This window comes from Oreochromis aureus, linkage group 5, assembly GCF_013358895.1.
Source record: "Oreochromis aureus strain Israel breed Guangdong linkage group 5, ZZ_aureus, whole genome shotgun sequence".
Taxonomy (NCBI): Eukaryota; Metazoa; Chordata; class Actinopteri; order Cichliformes; family Cichlidae; genus Oreochromis; species Oreochromis aureus.
This window is the reverse complement of record NC_052946.1, coordinates 2,142,636-2,163,442: the sequence shown is the minus strand read 5'-3', so window position 1 is coordinate 2,163,442 and position 20,807 is coordinate 2,142,636. Positions and strand designations below refer to the sequence as shown.

At 43.5% G+C, this 20,807-nt stretch overlaps 1 protein-coding gene across 1 annotated transcript in view; it reads left to right on the top strand.

The window, feature by feature from the left end:
- LOC116334098 (receptor-type tyrosine-protein phosphatase gamma-like) overlaps positions 1–20,807 on the top strand; it is a 419,810-nt gene that overhangs the window by 380,059 nt on the left and 18,944 nt on the right. Inside the window, exons 10-12 of the mRNA XM_039612323.1 lie at positions 4,107–4,215; positions 5,066–5,115; positions 6,203–6,941. Of these exons, the coding sequence (XP_039468257.1) occupies positions 4,107–4,215; positions 5,066–5,115; positions 6,203–6,941 (898 nt within the window). The remainder of the gene's footprint in view (positions 1–4,106; positions 4,216–5,065; positions 5,116–6,202; positions 6,942–20,807) is intronic.

Here is a 20,807-nt window from a genome sequence, read left to right as displayed (position 1 = left end):
GGATATAGCACTGCCAGCTTGTGCAGAAAGCATGACCTTGGGTGAGTCGCTCTGTGGGAAAACCAGAAGAGAGCAAAGAAGGGATCAGAGTGCCCCCTGGCTGTGGCATCATTGACTTTTAAAATGAAAATTTACTATGGTAAGAGATGCAGGGGAAAGGTGGGAGATGTTTTATCCTCCCATCATTAACTCACGAGAATATCTCTGCCTCTAAAATCCATTTTACTCCCTCTCATCCTTCCTGCTCTTCTTCTAAATATATCCCTACATACCACCCTCTTCACACACTCTCTTCTTCTGTCTGTCATTGCTTTGATTATCTCGTACTCTTCTTTTCTTCAACTTATAACAGGGGCAGCCCCCCTCGCCCAGCCCCAGATATCCCTCTTGTCATAGTTAATGAAGAATCCCTATTGAACCTAATGTTGTTGCTGTTCTACATCCACCCTGTGTGAATACTAACACACCACGGATACTGTAGAAGAGGGAATAAGACAGCCAAAAGAATAGTGTCTTAGAGTCTGTTGTAGTTTCATGTAAATCAGGACATAATCAGATAGTTTGAGGATTTAGAAACATTTAAATGGGAGCTATATTATTCACAATTGTCTGTATGTTAATTTCAGAATATTAGCTTTAGTAATTTAAAAATTATACTTGTGCTTGATCATCCTCCACTGGTGCCTTGTTGGAGCCAAGCTTGAACCCAGCTTATGCTGAAGGTTTCTAATGGGATGATGCAAGGTACGTGCGTGGGGCTGGATGACCCTAAAACGTTAACAACCTAACAGCGCTAACGCGTTGACGGCGTGCAGCCCTCGCACGGGGCGATCTGCGTTAACTCGGTTATGACGTTAACGTCATTTTAACGAGTTTAACGCTGACAGCACTAATTTAGACAAATTCAAAGGGGCCCCTGTGTGTCGCTCCTGTTCTGCACTTTGGCATACCTCTGGTTTTTAAATGTGATATATAAATAAAATTGTATTGTATTGTATTAAACTGAAACACACTTATACACCTGATTATATTCTGATCTGAATTAAACATAATCACATATGAATTAAGGTTCTGTGTTCACCAATGCAATAATTATTGCCACGCCAAATCATGCATAATGATGGACTGGCGACATAGTTGTTATGTTTTCCACATTCCTGCAGACACTGATCTGTAAAGCTCAAAGCTGGACGATGTCTACACACACAAAATTCAGACATTAGTCATTTTCACTACTCAAACTACATTTGTACTTTAACATATTAATCAGACTTATACTTGGATTATATCTTTGGTTAAGAATAAAGATGGTTTACTAATAGCAAATAGGGAAAAGCTGTGTTTTAGCACTCTGATCATCTTTAACACATAAGGCTGGATGTTAAGCCCTCTGTCTCAGATGTGGTGAGGGGGGAAAGCCTGAGGCACTTCAGTCTCTCTCTGTCCTACCTCTGTCAGCAGTTGTTAAGGGTTCAATATTGAGAGAAGAATCCATAAAAACCACAGATCCAGGCGTGTGCAATTTAGACGGCATTTTAATGAACACATGTGTGAGTTCAACAACCCAATCAGTGTTGAACTGAACTTACAATCATGAGACAAGGTTTTATATGGGTACAATAACAAAGCCCCCCTCTTTTACAAAAATAGACAATAGTACAGCTTACGTCAATCCAAACCACAAAATGTTCCATGACCTTTAACATTGCTCTAAAAAACATTGTCTTCGGGTCGGTGCTTCCCCTCTTCGCTGTCGCTTGTCGGGTGCACTTCCTCTAAGTACTTCGGCACACTTCTGCATTTCTGCCCTACCAAAATAGATCTGTTATGGTGTGTGTGTGAGTGCGTACACGTGCAAGGGCGCGTGCATGTTGTGTACTGCGTACGTGTCATGACCTCTCACTATTGGTGTCTGTATGTATATGTCTCGCCCCTTAAATGCTCTCACATCAGCCCGTTACCCTTCTGACCTTTCACCAGAACAGAGGCTCATCCTCCCTATAATAACCTTACTGGAACTATATATTTAATCTGCTAAATATGACTGACTAAACACCCTACTCTTTGGCTTGCACTCACTCTGCTTTCGGTTTCACTTCTGCAAAACATGCTCTGCAGACGCGTTTTGTTTCCTGTCTCATTTTGGCACAGAGAGTATTTTCCTGTCTCTGCCCTCTACACAGAGATCATAAAAGCATTAATAACTTTTAAATTATAGATTCAACTCAACCCTTTAAAATGGTTCTTCTTTGGACCTGTAATAAAGACTAATATAATACCAATATATTTGAACATCTGAATGCATCTGAATGCAACATCACATGAAATGGTAATGATGATTATAAAATAGCAGCAAATAATAGCAATAAAATATTTCTATTCCCCACACAGTGCATATTCAAAGATTGTCTAAGGCTCTTCTGTGGATGTCTTTGTTTGGTTTTCTGTCAAGATGATTCCAAGCTATTTCAATAATGAGTTATGTGGACTCTGGAGAAGCTAGTCCATGATCCTACTAGATGTTAACACCAGATTAAAAGTTAACATGACCTTCATCCTTCAGGATTTCTTCGCCTTGTGGGACTTGGGTTTTTATTCTTGACTAAAACTTGGCTTAATTCTGGTGAGTTAATCTTCTTCTCTGAACTCGTCCCTTCTAACTCAGACCTTTAATCTGGGATCTTACCAACAGGACAGCCTTCTTATTGTTGGGGAGTGCACTAAATCTCTTGTGAAACACTTGCTGACTCTGTCAGGGGTCCCACCCATGAGTGTGGACATACTTTTGATTTTGATCTTTCTTGTGGTCTGCAATTATGTGATATTCAGATTTGCAATTGAACTTTTTTGATGACATGCCTATAATTGAAATTGCTGCAGGTTAAACCTCTTTTACCTTTACGCGATCTCCACATCGTCACTTCTGCAACTGCAATTTTTCTGCTATTTATCATAATATTGGTGCCCTTTGGACAATTAGTCCCTTAAGCTGAGTGCTGATCATCTGCTCACTTTGTTCAGCGCCACTTGTGCTAATGCTCCCTATACTGGTGCTTCTTTAAAAACTGTGTTAGACCTAAAACAGATCCCTGGATGTCACTGGGGCTCCCAGAAGGATCTGCAGAAAAGCTGAAAGAAAATGGAAAAAAGATCAACTTCAGTTCTCCTTTGTTATGTTTCTTTATCATAAAACTAAGTATTTACCAGACATCATCTCTAATAACTGTCACAGACACCTTGTCTTATTTAATACAATTAATTCTGTTATTAACGCCTCACCCATCACACACTTTCCAGAGTCTCAAGCTACTTGTGAAAAGCTTTTTACGGTCAGTAAGCTTTGGTAGTCAACAAGGTTGCTGCTATCAGGTCTCATATCACTCCTCCAGCTTATGATCCTTCTGATCCCCCAAATTTCTGCTGTTTTTGAACACTTTGTCAAGGTCCTGGAGTAGAATTGTCTTCCTTCACCTCCAGGCTTTTCTGGGAAAAAATGGCAATGACAGATGCCAGAGTGCTACATAACACTGAAACTGTGCTTTTAATGTTTTTTTTTTTTAAGTTTTTAATGATCTTCTACTAATTGCTCACTCAGGTGACCTCTGCCATTTAAGCCCTTTTAGACCTGAGTACTGCATTTCATACAGTGAATGGAGGTATTCTAGAGTCTAGGCTGGAGAGCTGTGTGGGTTTCAAAGGAACTGCCCTTAAATGGTTCAGATCCTGTTTGAACTGGCAGAAGTTTTTCTGTCCACTCCCCCGACATTTATGAAACGTATTCAGGCTACATTCCAACGAGCAGCATTCAGTCATAATTATGCTATGTATTATTCATATTTTAGAACGGTAATTTTAGAAAAGCAGGTAAATAATATTTTTTTAAAAACTTTCTTATACGAAAAGAGACCACTTGAAGTCACATTGATGGAATTAACTAAATATCATAGAAAAAGACATTTCAGGTTACAAATGTTTAGTTTGGCATGTTCCCACTCTGCTAATATATGCTACCTGCTATCATTTACTTGGAGGCAGTCATAAAGATTTCTGATTGACACAACTCAGCGTGCCAACCTTACTGATTTTCTTGCTGCAATTTGTTGCAGGAGGCCATCATTTCTCCTGTCTCCCCCGATGTACTCTACCTCTTTCGAGTCCAGGCTGTCTGCACGAATGACATGCGCAGTGACTTCAGCCAGAGTATGCTTTTTAGAGGTAGTGCATGCTCACACACACACACACACACACACACACACACACACACACACAAACACACGCACCCACACACACACACACTTCAAGTGCTTACGAATTCCTGACACTCTTCTCCAATGTCTTCCTTACTATCAGTATTTGCATCAGCCCTCCATATTGTTGGTGTATAAGCCATTTATAATGTATTTCAAAATGTATTATTACGTATTCCATAATATTCTAGTCTTTCATATTAAGGTTATTAATGTAAGCTATTGATGTTCCAGTAGCTGCAGAGGTCAGACAACTGAAATGATGTTCAATAAAATAATTCAATTTAATTACAGCACGGTCGCATGGGGGTTAGCACTGTTGCCGCACAGCAAGAAGGTCCTGAGTTCAATTCCACCATCAGACCGGGGTCTTTCTGTGTGGAGTTTGCATGTATTCGTCATGTTTGCGTGGGTTCCCTCCAGGTACTCCGGCTTCCTCCCACAGTCCAAAGACATGCAGTTTGTGGGGATAGGTTAATTGATTAATCCAAATTGCCCATAGGTGTAAATGTGAGAGCAAATGGTTGTCTGTCTCTGCGTGTTAGCCCTGCGACAGACTGGTGACCTGTCCAGGGTGTACCCCGCCTCTCGCCCTATGACAGCCCCGCCACCCTGAAAAGAATAAGTGGAAGTGAATGGATGAATTTAATTACATCCAGTCAATTGGCTTCCTTATTAAGTATTCAGTGACTTGACATTGTTTCATGAAGTGGTTAATGAGCTTACAGTGGACTCATGGCTGGTTGCAAACATCTGTTTAAGTGTTCCTCAGTCCTGCGTATCACTGTAGGTAGTATTTTTTCTTTGTCTTGTTTCAGCGAACACTACCAGGATCTTTGAGGGGACGAGGATTGTAAAAACTGGAATGGTAAGGATAATGGATGTGATGAACTCTATTGTCTTTTCATTCTGTGTGAGCATCTCTCATATGAACATCAGTGCATCAATAACATTAGAGTCAGAGAAAATTAAGTTCATATGCAATGGGATGAAGGGATTTTATTTTATTTTAGTTTATTTATGCAACCAAAGCTTTCAGAAACAATCAAACTCTAACTACATTCTCTCTTTCTTGCTTCATTCCATACAATCATTTAAGAGGGTCTGAATTTACCTAGAATTAATTGATGTCTGTAAATAGTCACTGGTAAATTATTGACCACAGTTCAGATAAATTTCACATTTTACATGGATCAAAGAATTCTTGATGAAAGTGATTGAAAGGTTAACAATGTTAATGTTCTGTTTTCCATGTGACTGATCTAATGTCATTTTAATATGTGACGCCTTCAGGCCTCAAAGACTTTTGAAAAAAATACAACTGACATTAGAACTTTAAGTTTTTGTCTATTTCAAATGACCCTTAAATATTAAAACATAATATTAAAATGTGTTAACACTCAATGTGACCCTTTACTCTTGATGGTTCTGATTATGTAACCACTTAAAGGGGGTCTGTTTTACAAGCAGATCGTAAGCTTCATTTTTTCTACGCAGAGATGTCCTGTTGTAATCTTTGTTACACATGATGCTCATGCTGTACACTCTCATTATTGTGATACAACTCAGATGTATATGGATGTATTTGAGAATTTGCAGTTTCTACTCTGTATAAGATAAAATGAATAATATGAATAAAAAGAATTTATTTGAATCATGCCAAGCTACTTTAGAAGGTTCCAGAATAAAAATGTAGAGCATGATTCATGACTGGGCCAAGTGTCCTCTTTTTTGGAAGTCAAAATATGGTCACCCTATCATAGTGAATTTTCATGTCCTTCATCTGCTAAACTTAAATCAAACTTGATGAAACAACTAAATGGAACAAACAAGGTGACTGAAATCTCAAAATTCACATTAATTGTAATTTTTTCATTATAATGTCAAAGCTCAGTGAGTTCATGGGATGACTGATGATGTATCTTTGTATTAACTACATTTTTTTCCTTTGTCAGCCAACAGTGTCTTCAGCCTCCTCGGCTGATATGGCTCCCATTTCCTCTGGCTCATCAACTTGGACTTCATCTGGTATCCCCTTCTCGTTTGTCTCTATGGCAACAGGCATTGGTCCATCCTCCAGTGGTAGTCAAGCAACTGTGGCATCTGTGGTGACCAGCACTTTACTGGCTGGCCTGGGCTTCAGTGGTGGTGTCATTTCCTCTTTCCCCAGCTACATTTGGCCAAGCAGAGCACCCAACCACAATCCCACCTCCCACCACCAGGCTACCAAAGACATGCCTGCTGTCGTCAGTGCAGCAGTTAAGGACAATAATGAAGCTGGGAGTGAAGACAGAGAAAACTGCAAAGGTCAAGGAGAGGACCGAGAGACGGAAGGCAAGGATGCGGATGATGAGAAGGAAGAAGAGAAAAAAGACAAGGAGAGGAAAAGATCGGGAGGTTTAAGAAAGGCAAGGAGGAAGGATAGCAACATAGCAGCAAAGCATTTTTTTGGTAAGATGCCTTACTCTGCTGCACAGGAGAAGGAACAGACTGAAAAAGAGCCTACTAAACCACCGCCTGTTAGAAAAGACCAACTAAAAGCAAATACTTACAATCCACTTCACTCTTACCCAATTCCTACCACAGAATCAGCCAATCAAATGGCAACAGTCCCCACCCACAAGGACCAGTCAGTGACACTTAGGCACTGCATAATGAGGGATGAAAAGCACAGGCCTTTCTCCTACCACACTGGTAAGTCAACAAGGTGGTCATGTACAAACCACTGGTTATAAGAATATTAGCTATTTCGCCTATTTGCAGAAGAGCAGATTTTGTTCTATTAATCTCTCCCTTTACATTAATCATGAGATTACTTGTTATGAAACATGTTACAACTTGTGTTGCCTGCTGCTATTTTATGCATTGTGGGCTTCTGTGTACTGTTTGTGGGGATGGCTCTAAGGTCCAGCTCCTTCATAGGCCAGCTGGTTATAAAAACAATTTTAAGTATTTATTTGACTATTATTTTAGACTTGTGCAGAAGAAGGATAGTGGATATACTGGACGACAAATGTCAAAGATGGAGGTCAGAGCTAGCTAGGTTTAAAAATTTTTACAAGTGACTACGCCTTAAACAGACTCGATCTCTATCCCTCTTTATATATGTGTGTGTGTGTGTGTGGCCTCTGTGATACCCATTTGTTAGTGAGCTCCTGCTGTGAGGGCTGAAGTTGAGTATTTTGACCATCTTCATTTTGATCTTTTGAAATGTGTCACAAGCAAAGGAAGGATCTTAGGGAGACTACATTCTCATGGATTACCGCCTTGTTAATCAAATTGCAAAGCATGACCTGCTTCATACTTATTTTTGAAGGCTAAAGCAGTAATCATCTGAGCATAGGTATAATGTCATTATATTTCGTTTTTAAGTAAAAATCAGGACAGTAGTACGGCCAAATGACAACATGGGGAGATTTTTTTTGGTAAAGATGTAAACATTTCCACTTTTCTTTAGATAAAAACTGTTTGATATAGCGTAGATATGGTTCTGGAAAGTGAGGTCAGCATCACTGATAACGCTGAAGTGTGAAACTCTCCAGAAACAATTTCTGACCTTTAGCTTTAACCCCAACAATTAGTAGTTGTGTTTTGTCATGGTTTAACTATAGTACGTTATTAAAAATTCAGTTATCTTTGTCCTCACTCCAGTGTGAACATTTGTCAGTAGAGCTTAAATAAGTTGAGGTCTGGGAAACTGTGTGCCTAACTGTGTCCTATTATAGTGCTAGTTGCAAGAAGTTCAAGTTAAAAATTAATTTTTTTTTTAAACTACAATAGTTAGCTGCCTCTCAAGTCACTGTGTCAAATGCAATGCTTACATCCAAAACAGGAAGCAAAACAGATACTCATTGTCACAATTTGTGGTTACATTACTAAAAACCTTTGCCAAGACTATTTCTACACTGTGGTCATTAAATGATAAAGATCCCAGAAAGTGTTGGTAGCCAACTGTAGCAGTCTACTTATAAAATAGATGGATGTACTGGTCAACTGGTCAGTTAACTGTGTGTGGACAATTTTCTTCAATTATTTTGTTCAGGAACAAAAGATTAAAGTGAGACGAAGGTTTTAAAAGAGTCAACGGAGGAAGATGAAAAGTAAAAAAAAAACATTTTAAAGAAAGAGGGGACAAATGGCTGAAACGAAAAAGCGAAACAGACTTTGTCATTTAAATGTCCTTCTAAAAAGTCAAACATTTAACATTATGCAAGAGTCAAAATTAGGTGCATTTTTACAAAAAAAGAACATGCTGAGAAAATACTGAGTTACATGAATGAATATGTAATACTATTGTAATAATGAAATATTCAATTCAATTCAATTCAATTTTATTTATATAGCGCCAAATCACAACAAAAGTCGCCTCAAGGCTCTTTAGTATTGTACAATAGATCGCACAATAATAAATACAGAGAAAAACCCAACAATCATATGACCCCTTATGAGCAAGCACTTTGGCGACAGTGGGAAGGAAAAACTCCCTTTTAACAGGAAGAAACCTCCGGCAGAACCAGACTCAGGGAGGGGCGGGGCCATCTGCTGCGACCAGTTGGGGTGAGAGAAGGAAGACAGGATAAAGACATGCTGTGGAAGAGAGACAGAGATTAATAACAGATATGATTCGATGCAGAGAGGTCTATTAACACATAGTGAGTGAGAAAGGTGACTGGAAAGGAAAAACTCAATGCATCATGGGAATCCCCGGCAGCCTACGTCTATTGCAGCATAACTAAGGGAGGATTCAGGGTCACCTGGTCCAGCCCTAACTATATGCTTTAGCAAAAAGGAAAGTTTTAAGCCTAATCTTGAAAGTAGAGATAGTGTCTGTCTCCTGAATCCAAACTGGAAGCTGGTTCCACAGAAGAGGGGCCTGAAAACTGAAGGCTCTGCCTCCCATTCTACTTTTAAATACTCTAGGAACAACAAGTAGGCCTGCAGTGTGAGAGCGAAGTGCTCTAATAGGGTGATATGGTACTACAAGGTCATTAAGATAAGATGGGGCCTGATTATTTAAGACCTTGTATGTGAGGAGCAGGATTTTGAATTCAATTCTGGATTTAACAGGAAGCCAATGAAGGGAAGCCAAAACAGGAGAAATCTGCTCTCTCTTTCTAGTCCCTGTCAGGACTCTTGCTGCAGCATTTTGGATTAACTGAAGGCTTTTCAGGGAGTTTTTAGGACATCCTGATAATAAAGAATTACAGTAGTCCAGCCTGGAAGTAATAAATGCATGAACTAGTTTTTCAGCGTCACTCTGAGACAGGATATTTCTAATTTTAGAGATGTTGCGCAAATGGAAGAAAGCAGTCTTACATATTTGTTTAATATGTGCATTGAAGGACATGTCCTGGTCAAAAATGACTCAAGGTTCCTCACAGTGTTACTGGAGGCCAAGGTAATGCCATCCAGAGTAAGAATCTGGTTAGATACCATATTTCTAAGATTTTCAGGGCCGAGTACAATAACCTCAGTTTTATCTGAATTAAGAAGCAGAAAGTTAGCGGCCATCCAGGTCTTTATGTCTTTAAGACATTCCTGCAGTTTAACTAATTGGTGTGTGTTACCTGGCTTCATGGATAGATAGAGCTGCGTGTCATCTGCATAGCAGTGAAAATTTATGCTATGTCTTCTAATGATGCTGCCTAAGGGAAGCATGTATAATGTAAATAGAATTGGTCCAAGCACTGAACCCTGTGGAACTCCATAATTAACCTTAGTGGGTGAAGAGGACTCTCCATTTACATGTACAAATTGGAGTCTATTAGATAGATATGATACAAACCACTGCAGTGCAGTACCTGTAATACCTACAGCATGTTCTAATCGCTCTAATAGGATATTATGGTCAACAGTATCAAACGCAGCACTGAGGTCTAGCAGGACAAGCACAGAGATGAGTCCACTGTCAGAAGCCATAAGAAGATCATTTGTAACCTTCACTAAAGCTGTTTCTGTGCTGTGATGAGCTCTGAAACCTGACTGAAACTCTTCAAATAAGCCATTCCTCTGCAGATGATCTGTTAGCTGTTTGACAACTACTCTTTCAAGGATGTTTGATATGAAAGGAAGGTTGGAGATTGGCCTATAATTAGCTAAGACAGCTGGGTCTAGAGATGGCTTTTAAGTAAAGGTTTAACTACAGCCACCTTGAAGGCCTGTGGTACATAGCCGATTATTAGAGATAGGTTGATCATATTTAAGATTGAAGCATTAATTAATGGCAGGACTTCTTTGAGCAGTTTTGTAGGAATGGGGTCTAAAAGACACGTTGATGGTTTGGAGGAATTAATTATTGAAGTTAACTCAGAAAGATCAATTGGAGAAAAAGAGTCTAACTTAACATCGATGGTACTAAAAGTAGCTGTAGATAATATTACATCTGTGAGATGATTATTGGTAATTTTTTCTCTAATGATAAAAATTTTATTTGTGAAGAAGTTCATGAAGTCATTACTAGTTAACGTTAAAGGGATTGTTGGCTCAACAGAGCTCTGACTGTTTGTCAGCCTGGCTACAGTGCTGAAGAGAAACCTGGGGTTGTTCTTATTTTCTTCAATCAGTGACGAATAGTAAGATGTTCTGGCTTTGCGGAGGGCTTTCTTATAAAGCAGCAAACTATTTCTCCAGGCTAAATGATGATCCTCTAAATTTGTGACACGCCATTTTCTCTCCAGCTTACGAGTTATCTGCTTTAGGCTACGTGTTTGAGAATTATACCATGGAGTCAGGGACTTTGGATTTGAGGCCTTAGTTTTCACAGGAGCTACAGTATCCAGAGTCGTACGTAGTGAGGAGGTAAAATTATTAACAAGATAATCGACCTCTGTTGGAGTAGCGTTCAGGTAGCTGCTCTGCTCTGTGTTGGTACAGGGCATTGAAGATGATAACAGTGGGTGGATTATATTCTTAAACTTAGTTACAGCACTTTCAGAAAGACATCTACTTTGATAAAGTCTACTCTCCACTGCTGTGTAATCAATTATTGTAAATGTAAATGTTATCAGGAAATGATCAGACAGCAGAGGGTTTTCAGGAAACACTGTTAAATGTTCAGTTTCTATGCCATATGTTAAAACAAGATCTAGAGTGTGATTAAAGTGGTGGGTGGGTTCTTTTACATTTTGAGAGAAGCCAATTGAGTCTAATAACAGATTAAATGCCATGTTGAGGCTGTCATTTTTAGCATCTACATGGATGTTAAAATCACCCACAATAATTATTTTATCTGAGCTGAGCACTAAATCAGATAAAAAGTCTGAGAAATCAGACAGAAACTCTGTGTAAGGCCCAGGTGGACGATAGATGATAACAAGTAAGACTGGTTTCTGAGTTTTACAGCTGGGGTGGACGAGGCTAAGCATCGGGCTTTCAAATGAATTAAAAGTCTGTCTTGGTCTTTCGTTAATTAATAGACTGGTGTGAAAAATTGCTGCCACACCGCCCCTCGGCCTGTGCTTCGAGATTTCTCGTGAGTTAGAATGACTCGGGGTGTTGATTCATTTAAACTAACATAATCATCCGGCTGCAACCAGGTTTCTGTAAGGCAGAGTAAATCGATTTGTTGATCAATTATTAAGTCATGTACTAACAGAGACTTGGAGGAGAGAGACCTAATATTTAATAATCCACATTTCACTGTTTTACTCTTTGGTTCAGATGTGGATACTGTATTGTTCTTTCTTTGTGATTTTTATGTTTAAGTTGTTTGTTGCTGGTTTTAGTTTGTTTTTGTCTTTTGGGAGCTGACACAGTCTCTATGGAGATGGGTTTTGGGGGGTAGCAGGAGGAGAGAAGCTGCAGAGAGGCGTGTAAGACTGCAACTCTGCTTCCTGGTCCCAACTCTGGATAGTCATATTTTGGGGGGTTTAATAAATTGGTCCATATTTCTAGAAATGAGAGCTGCTCCATCCAAAGTGGGATGGATGCCGTCTCTCCTAACAAGACCAGGTTTCCTCCAGAAGGTTTGCCAATTATCTATGAAGCCCACATCGTTTCTGGGACACCACTCAGACAGCCAGCAATTTAAGGAGAACATGCGGCTAAACATGTCACTCCTGGTCTGATTGGAGAGGGGACCAGAAAAAACTACAGAGTCCGACATTGTTTTGGCAAAGTTACACACCGATTCAATATTGATTTTAGTGACCTCCGATTGGTGTAACCGGGTGTCATTACTGCCGACGTGAATTATGATTTTACTGTATTTACGTTTACCCTTAGCCAGCAGTTTTAAATTTCCTTCAATGTCGCCTGCTCTGGCCCCTAGAAGACAATTGACTATGGTTGCCGGTGTCTCTAGACATGTGTCTGAGAACAGAATCACCAATTACCAGAGTTTGACCCCTGGCGGGTGTGTCGCCGAGTGGGGAAAAACGGTTAGACACATGAACAGTTTGGTGGTGTACCTGGGGCTTCTGTTTAAGACTATGCTTAAACAGAGGCATGCACCGCATACTTTTACTGCACACCTTTCTGTCCACGTGTTCTAACCGTCAGCCCACCTTAGTACCACAGTGGACGTGGAGAAACAATGTTACGCATAACAATGTAGAGGTTAGACAGATGACAGATGTGACAAGGAGTAAAATGTAGGCTAACTCTGTTGCTGTGTAAGCTAGCGTTTGGTATCATCCTGTCTAATTGTATGATGGTTATTCTGCCTCGATTTGTAATTAGTTAACCATGACAGCCATCCCAATAGATATATGTACTCAAAGTATTATTTTATCACTGTGGAAAGTCATTGAATCTGTCAGGTAAAATATGAGTTAAGAAGATCTATTTATTTAATGTTACACACCATGTTGTAACAGCAAAGAAGAATTACTTGAATTGCTTGGAAACTGTGGTCCTGAGACTGATGTATCCATGCAGAGAAAATGTGGATTTGGTTGTATCTTTTGTAGCTGATACTCAATACAGACGGGTGAAGGCGAGAACTGCTGTCTGTGTCTCATTCATCGCCCGTCACTATTTTCCCTGTTTAACGGCACAACATTTGAAGGCACCACTAGGATGTTTGGTTTGACCATGCCTGAGCTGTAAAAAAAAAAAAAAAAAACAGGAACAGGAAAGTACAGAGAGGGGGGTAGAGAAATTAAGACTGCTTCTACACCAAAAAGAGGACGAAATCCATGACATGATGAGGAATGGCATGAATCCCCAGATAAATGTACTGTTCCAACACCACTGAACTATGTAGCAGAGAGATTTTAAAATATGAGGCCAAATAATAGTGTCATGGTCCTGAGTCTGCCGTCTCAGTGTTTTATGTTTCTTTAAGCTTTTGTTATACTGATTAGGTATTTCATTATTATTCGCCATTTCATTAGGTTTCTGTTCTGTGCCTGTCCTGGTCCTCCCATGTTCCTCCCGTCTGTCCTTGATGTCATTATGCCTGTTTATGAGTCTGCGTCTGTCTGTCTATGGTGTCACACTGTCTGTTTGTGAATCAGTCTGTTTAGTTCAGTGTCTTTTCCAGTTCTGTGTCTGTGAGTTTCCTGTTTTATTCTGAAGGTCTCTGTCTCATGTGAGTGTGTTCAGTTTACGTTTCCCCTGTCCCGTCAGCCTTGATTTCTCCCAGGTGTGTTGCCCTCCTGTCTCTCATCCCCTGATCACTGCTGTGTGTATTTAAGCCCTGTGTGTTCTCCTGCCTGTTGCCGGTTCGTCTGTGTTCCACAGTGTCCTGCTCCTCATCTGCATCTCTCTGCCTCTCACCCCGTTCGTATGATCTCTGGTTTGTTATTTAGTTTTCCCAGTTTAGGTTGTTCTGTTATATCTCTTCCCTCACTGCCTGTTTTTTGCCACTCCACCATTTGTAAATAAACGTCACTCGAATCATCAGTCACTGCCTGCATTTTGGGTCCTCCTTTTCCTCCAACACCACACGGCTCGCCTCGGCAGCCGTGACAGTACGAACCGGCCACAATGGACCCAGCGGCATTCAACCCATCCAAGGAGCTCCGGGAGGATATTGTTTACTCTGTGGAGAAATTAATTAACGTTTGGCTGGAGCACGAGGGGAGGGAATTTCACCAAGCCATAGCTAATCGGCTACAGCACTTGGTTTCTGGTCTCCCCTGGCTGCTCAGCTCACTTCACCCGCTCGCACAGCGTTTCATTCAGAACGAGCTCCGTCTTCACCCCCCGGCTGCTACCACCCACCCTCCAACTCATGCTTCACTGCCCGGTCCGACGGAGGATGTTCTGCCCGGCCCGTCAACCCAGCCTTCAAGAGGGAAACGGCGCTCACGCTGCCGACGCTCCTCGCCACAGTCGGACCTAGGGGACAAAGGACAATGACTGCTCATTGCCTCAAGCCCGGTTAGCCGCCCGGCCCGAAGCTCGGTTAGCCGCCCGGCCCGAGGCTCGGTTAGCATCCCAACCATTATTTCAGTCACCCTCAGTTCAGCCTCCTGTTCAGCAGCCACTAGCCCTGCATCCTGTATCAGTTTCCCCACCTGTACAACTATGCAAGTCATTTCAACCCGAAAGAAACTGTTCTTCGCCCATCCATTCCAAGCAGAGAGACAAACCTAATAGTAATGAAAACATTCCTCAAGAGCTGGCCAGTTCTGAGACTGAGATGCTCTCCAGGGCCTCCCCAGAGGCTGGGTTTCAGCCCCCAGCTGACTCTGGACCCCTGGAGGTTAAGAAGCCAGCTGAGGACTGCACCCGGCTGTCGCTGCCTGAGCTGAGTCAATGCTCTGTGCAGCTGCAGTCTGCTTTGTGTTTGCCAGAGGCCACCATGCCTGCTGGTCCTGATCTGTCTCTGCCAGAGGCCCGTGTGCCTGCTGGTCCTGTTCTGTCCTTGCCAGAGGCCACCATGCCTGCTGGTCCTGATCTGTCTCTGCCAGAGGCCCGTGTGCCTGCTGGTCCTGTTCTGTCCTTGCCAGAGGCCCGTGTGCCTGCTGGTCCTGTTCTGTCCCTGCCAGAGGCCCGTGTGCCTGCTGGTCCTGATCTGTCTCTGCCAGAGGCCCGTGTGCCTGCTGGTCCTGTTCTGTCCTTGCCAGAGGCCCGTGTGCCTGCTGGTCCTGTTCTGTCCCTGCCAGAGGCCCGTGTGCCTGCTGGTCCTGTTCTGTCCCTGCCAGAGGCCCGTGTGCCTGCTGGTCCTGTGCTGTCCCTGCCAGAGGCCCCCGCACCTGCTGGTTCTGTTCTGTCCCTGCCAGAGGTCCCCGCACCTGCTGGTTCTGTTCTGTCTCTGCCAGAGGTCTCCGCACCTGCTGGTTCTGTCCTGTGTGTGCCAGGGGCTCCGGTGCCCACTGGTTCTGAGACTGTTTTCGCTGGGGGGCCCGAGGAGCCCGTCCAGCTTCCTGCCTCGTCAGCTGGGGGGCCCGAGGAGTCCGTCTAGCCCCAAGACTCGTCAGCTGGAGGTTCAGGAGAACCTAGCCAGCCTCCTGCCTCGTCAGCTGGAGGGCCCGAGGAGTCCGTCCAGCCCCAAGACTCGTCAGCTGGAGGTTCAGGAGAACCTAGCCAGCCTCCTGCCTCGTCAGCTGGAGAGCCCGAGGAGCCCGTCCAGCCGCCAGCTGCAGCCTCATCCATGCCTGCAGCAGCAGCCGCATCCACGCCTGCAGCAGCAGCCTCATCAGCGTCGCCTGCAGCGCCTCCGTCTCCGGCTTCCTCACCGCCGCCTGCAGCGCCTCCGTCTCCGACTTCCACGCCGTCGCCAGCTGCAGCCTCATCATCCTCGCCAGCTGCAGCCTCTTCATCCTCATCATCCTCGCCAGCTGCAGCCTCTTCATCCTCGCCAGCTGCAGCCTCCGTGTCTTCGCCTTCAGCGTCGCCTGGTCCAGCCCCCGCTTCAGCTTCGCCTGGTCCAGCCTCATCATCGCCTTCGGCGTCGCCTGCAGGGGCCTCCTCTTCAGCTTCATCAGCTTTGTTTGGCCCAGCTTCTGCTTCAGCTTCACCCTCGCTGTCGCCTGGTCCAGCTCCGGCTTCATCCTCGCCGTCGCCTGGTCCAGCTCCGGCTTCATCCTCGCCGTCGCCTGGTCCAGCTCCGGCTTCATCTTCGCCGTCGCCTGGTCCAGCTCCGGCTTCAGCTGCCTCATCCTCGCCTGGTCCAGCTCCGGCTTCAGCTGCCTTATCCGCGTCTGGTCCAGCCTCCGCTTCAGCTGCCTCATCCGCATCTGGTCCAGCCTACGCTTCAGCTGCCTCATCCGCGTCTGGTCCAGCCTACGCTTCAGCTGCCTCATCCGCGTCTGGTCCAGCCTCCGCTTCAGCTGCTTCATCCGCGTCTGGTCCAGCCTCCATGTCTTCATCCTCGTCTGGTCCAGCTCCCGCATCAGCTCCAGCGTTGCCTGCAGCGGCCTCCTCTTCAGCCTCATCCGCTTCGTCTGCAGCAGCCTCCTCATCCGCTACGCCTGGTCCAGCCTCGGCTTCAGCCTCTGCCTCGTCTGGTCCAACCTCCGCCTCGCCTGATGCTGCGGGGGTCCCACCGCCTTCAGGTCCCCAACTGCCGCCACCGCATCGTCGGTCATCTGCCAGGCCGCTTGTTGGGCCTCTTCTCCGCTGTGGACAACCCCCTGAACGCCGCCACTGCCTTCCGCGTGGCCGGCCTCCGGACTTGTATTGCCGCCGCCGTTGCCGTCCGCATGGTCGGCCCCCTGAACTGCTTTCTCGCCGCCGCCGTTGCCGTCCACACGGTCGGCCCCCAGAACTGTCACTGCCACTGCCTACTGCATGGCTCGCCTTCGGACCTGCCCCGCTACCGCTGCTTTTCGCATGGTCGGCCTCCGGAACTGAACTGTTTTGGCCTCCTGCGCTGTCGGCCTCCGGGTCGGCCCCCTGAACTTGGCCATCTGGGCCTTTTTGGACTCTGTGTGTTCTCCTGCCTGTTGCCAGTTCGTCTGTGTTCCACAGTGTCCTGCTCCTCATCTGCGTCTCTCTGCCTCTCACCCCGTTCGTATGATCTCTGGTTTGTTATTTAGTTTTCCCAGTTTAGGTTGTTCTGTTAACTCTCTTCCCTCACTGCCTGTTTTTTGCCACTCCACCATTTGTAAATAAACGTCACTCGAATCATCAGTCACTGCCTGCATTTTGGGTCCTCCTTTTCCTCCAACACCACACGGCTCGCCTCGGCAGCCGTGACAAATAGAGCCTGAGCAAAAAGACAGGTTCATGTTTTCCAGTCTTGCCAGGCAAATTGAGAATGGGCTCAGTACCCGACCTGCAGTTAAGGAGTTATCTCGAAGGAAAAGAGAAGCTCACATTCCTCTTAGGAATACTTTTCAGGTTTCACTACTAGGAGAGAGGTGCCACAGAGTTATACAAACAACTCTTCTCTTAGGGTTAGAGTAGTAAAGAGAAACCCTAAAATTTCTTGATCAGGACAACAGGCTTGAGACAGAAAATCCTGTTTGCTTCTCAGTGCTGATATGATCCAGCACTAGTCCAGAGTCTTTTCATGCATACTGTCCTGACTGGCCTTCAGAATAATAATGTTAAAAGTGATCTGCAACTTTACCTACTGTACACAAATACTTCAGATGAGCTGTTGCCAGAGAAGGTGAATATTGCAGTTCCGAATGAAAAGGAGAGACAGGACGAAAAGAAACATGAAGCTCCATCACGAGTACCGATGGTAAATACTGTGTAGTCTAGTGATTCTCCAGTGGAAAAGAGAAACACAACCAAAGATAGAGCAATAAAAGAAATGTGTACTGACTTGGTACTCCCGAAAGACTTCCCAAATCAGAGAAACCATTCAAAAGACAACACCTGCAACTCAGCAGCTTTTCCCCACTAAGGCTGAAGAAAACTGCATGCCGTTTTATCATTAGCATGTGAGGGGACCAGCATGGTTTCAACAAATATTTGCACCACAGCAGTATTTTCGAGCACCATGCCACCACTCTAGATGTTTTTTCCATGCGTGAAGGCATGTTAGGAATATTGTCAGCACTGCTTCAAGTGTGGGAGCTGTGAGCATTTTGTCCAAGCACCTTTCAAACAAGATAGGACTCTGATCTTCAAGTGGCCTGAAGGAAGTTCTACTATACCCTTTTATCAGTAAAGGCTGGTATGACACCAAAAATTCCCACCACCCATGACATCATACTGCCAAATAGAACTGTTATTGGAACTTTGCAGTCTGTTGGGTCAATATATCCTGCTAATATATTGAAAACTGTAAGCTGTATCAGTCCAACATGGCCAGGCACACCTACCAATGAACACTAGGATCCACCTATAGTCAGATGTTAAGAGAAGAATCACAGTCGTTCTTTTGGTCTGACAATGACATATGATGTGCTGAGAACGTGCAAATGAACACTTCCATGAAAGATAACGAGCCAGTTACACCGACTTATCTCTTCTGTACCAAAGCCCTTCTATCAGGAGGTGAAAAACTACCTGCAGGACCTCATAGCTCAAGGGTTGGTGGAAAAATTCACCTCATCGTACTCCTCTCTGGTAGTCTGTAGGATTTTGCGACGGTGCTGCAAAGAGTTGGAATATGGAATCAACTCTTGGAATCAAACTAAAACCAAGGAAGTGCGACCTGTTTAGAGCAGAAGCAGGGTAACTTGGTAGGATTTTGTCAGCAGAAGGAAGGAGGATAGATCCCGCAGATAGCACTGCTATGACTGCTTTGAAAAACAAAGGCCAGACAGGGCTCTAGACTAACTTTTTGCCATGGGCGCAACGGTGCGCCTAACTTTAAAAAGTTAGGCGCACCGGCACAAAAGTTAGGCGCACTCAAATTTTTCAACCGCATCGCTTAACACCGCAGTTTTACATGTGCACTTTCTTTGGGGGGAAGTCCATACAGACAATATTCATTTCTAAATTATTAACTAACAATCTTGTGCTTAAAGTGCTTTGGCAATATTGTAGTAAATGTTAAACTTAATCATCATCTTGGCTCCTCTGACAACCTGTTTGCTGCTGCCTGCTGCTGAAAGGCAGTGGGGAGAGGGGACACTTGGGCAGTGCATTTATTGCAGCATATAATTTTTTTCTGGATACACTGCTGGTTTTTCAGCGTTCAAAGATTGATGGCACTGTTGTCAGAGCTGGCTATGAATTTCAGACGGATCAGGCCTTAACAAAAAAGTTATCAATCGTTCTTTTCATCTTTTCTTATTACCCACAGCTACATCCACTTCTGTCGGGCCTAGGCTGCTCACTAGGGCTGGGTATCATCACTGATTTCTATCATCCATTCGATTCCGGTTCTCAAAGTCCTGATTCGATTCAATTTAGCCTCAGACAGTCAGAAATATTATAATTCTGATCATTTATCAGTACTGATACATGTGAGACTTCATCAGAATTGTGAACATCACAGCAGATGCCTTTGTGTCAAAGTAACTGAGAATAAAACACAGAAAAACATGAAGGAGATTTTCCTGGTCTGGCGTTTTATAGCAGATAACCTTAAAAATATTCTGCAATATTCTGCAATTTTGCATAATTTTAAGAAGTTTAAATTTCTTCAGTATTGAACAGCAGAAATTAGGCTTTCTTGTCCGAGGTCATTTAAGTGAAAAAAAGAAAAAGAAAAGAAAAAGACAGCGGCCGACAGCGCTGTAAACAACGGTAGACTGGTGGGTAATAAGCAGTGTTGGGTAAGTTACTTTAAATTAGTAACTTAGTTACATTACTAGTTACTTCTCTAAAAAAGTAACTCAGTTACTTCAAGTTACTCGTTACTTTCAAAGTAACTAGTTACTAGGGAAAGTAACTTTGGTTTTACTCAGAATTCTCTTGTTAATGTGTTGCTTCCGTAACTGGATACCCAGCCAGATTGCTAGTCTTCTATCTTGCTTACTTGCCACAAGTGCACTGTGCCACCTACCAATAGAAAGGAAAAAATAATGTGCACATTTCCACGAGAGAAATCCCACGCCTGGACCGTCGTTGACCGCCGCCATGATTCTAGCCTGCTTTTTACATCCAACACAAAAACTGCAGTCGTGGTGCTTTTGATTGTACTCAGAACTTGGAAATTCTGCCTTCTGAATAGGAAGATGTAGGTAACACCAGACTGCAGATGAGCTGCATACAGAGCTGGACTGGGACAAAAAAAAATCGTCCCCGGCATTTTGACTAGAGACCGCCCACCATTATAGGAAAGATCATAAAGCCTTTGAATGAAAATAAACACTGTTGTGACAGTGATGTACACTGTTCTGATGGTATATATGTATCAATCTATCAATTGTTTGTTGTAAGACTCAGATAATTATTTTTTTTTTAAAAGCGAGACATTTTAAATGAGAATAATAAAGAAAAGTATTTCCTTGTCCCCCTTTTCCCTGTTAATGCCCTACCTGGCCCCTGGCAACACTTTGCTAGATCCGCCCCTGCACAGTTACCAGCTGTCAGCTACGTGAAAAGGATCCTGGTGTTATTTGTCTCTCAGAAACAGTTCATAACTTCCCTTCAACTCATTCATGTCACCTAAAAGGTAAACCTGTTTCTCCATCAACTGTTCAGCTCTGATGATTCAGTAAGGACATCTCCTGGTTTCATCTTCATGTTTCCCTCTCACCAGATATACAAACCGATATCATGACCAGCAGCTTTACAGCTGTGGCTCCAGCAAACATCAGC